This window comes from Cyclospora cayetanensis, unplaced genomic scaffold, assembly GCF_002999335.1.
Source record: "Cyclospora cayetanensis isolate NF1_C8 unplaced genomic scaffold, CcayRef3 CcayRef3_contig_8, whole genome shotgun sequence".
Classification (NCBI taxonomy): domain Eukaryota; phylum Apicomplexa; class Conoidasida; order Eucoccidiorida; family Eimeriidae; genus Cyclospora; species Cyclospora cayetanensis.
In genome coordinates this window covers 375,278-379,795 of record NW_020312752.1, presented here as the reverse complement: position 1 = coordinate 379,795, position 4,518 = coordinate 375,278, and the positions used below count along the sequence as shown (strand labels likewise).

General features: G+C 52.3%; 1 protein-coding gene across 1 annotated transcript; it reads left to right on the top strand.

Annotated features, from left to right (window-relative positions):
* The first annotated feature begins 2,287 nt into the window (after window positions 1-2,287).
* On the top strand, window positions 2,288-3,790 carry LOC34621118 (putative E3 ubiquitin-protein ligase SINAT1). Its single transcript, XM_022734343.1, has one exon. The coding sequence runs from the start codon at window positions 2,288-2,290 to the stop codon at window positions 3,788-3,790; it is 1,503 nt and encodes a 500-aa protein (XP_022591084.1).
* Window positions 3,791-4,518: the final 728 nt, after the last annotated feature.

The following is a 4,518-nucleotide window of genomic DNA, read 5'->3' as shown; positions in this document are numbered from 1 at the left end:
AGACCTGTTAGGCGACGCGCAGCTTTAGGCAGAGCCGGAAGGATCAAGAAGGGAAGAAAGGTAGCTTCACTGGACGCTTCGACTGGCTCAAAAGTTCCGTACCAGAGTCTCGCTGCAGAGACCATGCAAACGAGGGTTGCTGGTAGGGGGTCTGGGTGCCCCTCTTTCCAGAGAGCGAGCATGCAGAAGGCGAAGAGATTCAGGCACAGCAGGCAAAGGGCCCTTGCGACTTCTTGCAGCGCCGCTGTGCCCTCCACAGTCCTGAAGAGACCCTGTCCTCCAAACTGTAACGGGTAGAAGGCGAGCCAGATGCAGCAGCAGATGCACAATTCGCACCAACAGACTGCCCAACCAGATGCATATACCGGTTCGCGATGAATCGGCTACTGCTTTCGATCCTCAGAGCCATGAGGCCCAAGAACGCACAATTGTTCGCCTAGTGATACAAGAGACAGTGGCTGCTCGATTAGGAGAGTTCGCGCAGGATCCAAAGGGCAGAAGGGTGGGCAGAAACGCACCTGCACCATGGACAGCCTGGGCTGCATGTAAGACCCTTTAGGGCCTTCTTTTCCGCTGAGGGGCACTGCAATCCATATTCTGCGCATACGTAGACATCCACACATCGCGTAGAGGACGGTAAACAGATAGTGATATGGAGTTTCTACATGCACGCATATATATATATATGTATATGTATTGCCGTCCCTGTGTATGTATGTATGTATGTATGTATGTGTATCTCGCTATACACATTCTATCTACACATGGATGTGACTCCATTGATGCCCTCCGTCTTTGTTTTGTCCGTGTGATGCGGAGTTTTCTTCAATACCCCCCTGACTGATTGTGCTTCCGCGGTTCTGTAGCGGCTTTTGTTCGGTAGGATCCATCGGGCAGCACAACAAATTTGCTGCTGTTTGCCTCCGCGGTGCAGCAACCGCAAGGGCCCTCTCTTTTTAGCCGCGCTGGATACACCCAAGAGGGTGTGACACTGTAGAGGGAAGCCCGCTGACGAAGAGTGCAAGAGGATATATGGCGGGCTTGGACTCTAGACAAATGTTAACACTTTGCGCGCCAATGCTTGGGGTGTGGTATTATGTCCTACACACGTGTAAAACCACAGCTTCGCTTACAGACAAGGCTTTATGTGACAGGTAGGGTAAACGGTTTGGTTGGTACCTGTGAGTAAATTTGTTGTGAAGCTTGAACTTTTCCGTCAAACGGGTGGCAAGATATGCCGCGAGGAGAGCCGCAAGGATTTCTGGAGACAAGAACATGCTGGCTGGGGGTAAATCTCAGGGTTCGATATCCACAGTTTGGGTTTCAAGAGGTGCTGTTTCGTTGGTTTGATGAGGATGTACACTGCGCCCCCCTCTTCTGTAGCCTTTCTCCTTTCCGAGAGTCACAGGTAAGGGGGCTGCACAGGAAGAAGAGAAGAAGGAAGCCAGGAATGGCTCAGAAGAGGCATCCCACGTATACACAAATGGAAGAACAGGGGTGCCAAGTAGTTCATGCCCTGTATCTCGTGGGCATCCAAACACTGCGGTGGTGCTGCCACCGCCTCGGTTATCTGTATTCGCGCCAGGTTCAGGCGCAGTTAGTTGCCAATAGAGAGAGTATATAGGCAAACATGAATTAACTTCGTTTAACAAATGCGGCAGACGTCCTATTTATATTATTCTAAAGGTCCTTGGCTGCTGCCACTGCTGCACCAGCACCGAGAGAGGGCCCTAGAAATGTGCTGCCGCAGCAGTACCGTTTCGGCTGCTGGTGCAACAGCACCTGAAGGAGCCGTTTTCGCTGTGGCGTGTCCTTGCCCTTTTCCTTAAACTATTTAAACGGTCGCGTATTAAGCTGCCCGTTTCAATTTATTACTCAACAAGGTGCAGCGGCACTAACAACAGCCCTTCTGCCCTCCGTGGTTACTTCCGCGCATCGCCACCTACAGAAGCAGCGAGAGCCCTTTTGGCTGCTCTTCGACTTCCAGTAACCCTCCTCTTGTACGCCGATGTGTAAACTGCCTGTAGTGAAGCTATGAAAAGGGCAAAGGAGGGCCGAGCCGCACGCTGTATCTTCCCCATACCATCCAAGCACGAAGCCTATGCCTCGCTAGCTTCTGGCTGGCGCTACAGCTACTCCCGCGGTTGTGGGATGAACGGCGACAACTAAGAACGACGAAGAGTAGAGCCTTTCCTGTAGCATGAGGAAGGAGGTGGCTGCATTGGAGCAAAGCGCGCAGCTGCAGTAACTCAAGACATCGGGAAGCGGCGAACGGCAACATAGCACCATGGCAGCAGAGAAGAAAGCTCATTCCGATCTCTTGGAGGACGACGAAGCCCATCGGATTTCCTCAGCTGCGTCTGAATCTTCTGTAGGAGGCGTGCAGGCGCTTCAACCGCCGCACATGTCGGTGGCCTCAGGAGAACCCTCAGCAAGAGACGCAGCCGCACAGCCGTATTGTTCACCAATAGCAGCCTCCACGACTCCCTTAACCAATGATGCAGTCGCAAACTGTCCAATGGCGTACACCCTTTGCGGAGATCTTCGCTCGAACTTAGACGGGAAGCCAAACGGTGCTGCAATGGCTTCAATATCTGGTACTGCTGGTGTTGCTGTTGGCCTGCCGTACTTCTCCCTGAGCAGTGAACCAGCAGTCGTTCAGCAAGATATGGTGATACTTCCTACCTCTGCCGGAGATCCGTCCCTAGTGGATGCTACCAGTGCAACAAGTGCCGCAGCAGGTGCACCAGCAACATCATCAGCCTCTACTGAACCCTCTTCCTTCGCCACTCAGCAAGATAGTAGCAGCAGTCTTTCGGCAGCGAATTCCAAGTCAGCGGTGACCCTAGAGTTGCTGGAGTGCGGCGTTTGCCTGGAGCGCATGCAACCGCCTATCTACCAATGCAGGGAGGGGCACACGTTGTGCTGCAACTGCCAGCAGCGGCTGACCAGCTGCCCAACTTGTCGCTCTCCAGAGCTCAATATTCGCTGCAGAGCGCTTGAGTTACTGGCGCAATGCCTTACCGACATTCCCTGCCGCTTTTCGAACTTCGGGTGTCCGTACACCTTGAAGTACAGCGAGTTGCAGCAGCACGAGGCGCGCTGCCTCAGGAGACCGCTGGCCTGTTTGCATGCAGATAGTGGCTGCGCCTTTGAATCCACGCCGCAACAACTGGCGGAGCACCTGCTGCAGCAGCACGGATACGAATATTTTCCAACCAGCACCATTTACTTTGTATGCACTCCCAGCAACTGCAGAGGGTCCAAGCGACTTCAAGCGTTGAAGAATAGCGGCCAAAGCAACAACACTGGCACTAATAACTCAGAGCCTGCCGTTCCTGGTGGTGCGGGTCATCATGATAACGCACACATGCACAACCACGCAGACGAGGAACCAGCGTGCACGTTGGACGGCTGTGAATCTTTCTTGTGGCAACAGCACCTATACCATTGTTATGGCAAGTATTTCGTGTTGCGTGTACATCGAAGAGTGGAGGGAGAAGCCGCCTTTTATCTTTCCCTCCTTGCCCTACATCCCCGACACCACTGCAGCCGCTACTCGTTGCAAGTGTCGGGCAATCACCGATCGTACTCCTTCCACGGTCCCGTATGGTCTGCCACCCGTGGACCTAAAGAGCTCGAGAGGGTGAAGGATTGCCTGATGCTACCAGAAAACATCGCACTGTTCCTCTCGGGAGCCAAGGGCAGTGAGCAGAATTTGAATTCTATCAACCTCAGCATAACTGGGGAGATTCTCCCGCATTCGTTTGCCTCGGATAAACCAAGCTAATGTGCAATCTTATATTCTCCGCCTTCCTGCTGGTGACCTAAAGAATGCCGAAAGGTGTCGAGGGTGCTGCTGCCGCCCTGCGATATTTCGCGAGACCTCCGCAGATCATCATGCTGCTGCAGACTTGACTAGCAGATTTTCTGGTTGACTCCACAAACATTTTTTAAAACGAGTGTGCCACCAGGAAAATCCTTCACAAGGAGCAAGTGATATCATTTCTTTAGTTTAAAAGGTTAACTGCAGTTGTAGCGTAAATGAAGAGCCGGAGGAGTACGCACAGCTTCTGCCAAAATATGTTTCTACAACTTGTTGCCACGAATTACCGTCCTCCCCAAACAGCATAGCCTTGGCAAAGGCCAATCATAAAAATACCTGTGCATGCCGGAACGCGGTGGTCTACTGCCGTTATTTTCAATTCTGTCAGCAGGTGTCCCGCTTGAAAGCATCCTGTCTTAAAGATGCGGTACGCAAGAGGCTTCTCAGCCTAATGTGCCCCCATTCGGATTCGCTATGCACCAATAGTAAACATGAATCTCCACACAGGACTTTAAAGCCTGAATATTTCATGTCATCCAAATACTAGACCGACGGTCAATCCATGGGTGTGCGGCCCCCCTACACTTCCATCCTCTAGCAAAACATATTTGAGTATATGGTGAAGGGGAATGAGGATGCAAGATCTCCCGTCCCATCCTCGGAATGAATGCATGTGACCCCGTCAGAGAGAA

Excerpts from the sequence above, each read along its gene's own strand:
- LOC34621118 (XM_022734343.1), top strand. The coding sequence starts at position 2,288 with ATGGCAGCAGAGAAGAAAGCTCATTCCGATCTCTTGGAGGACGACGAA.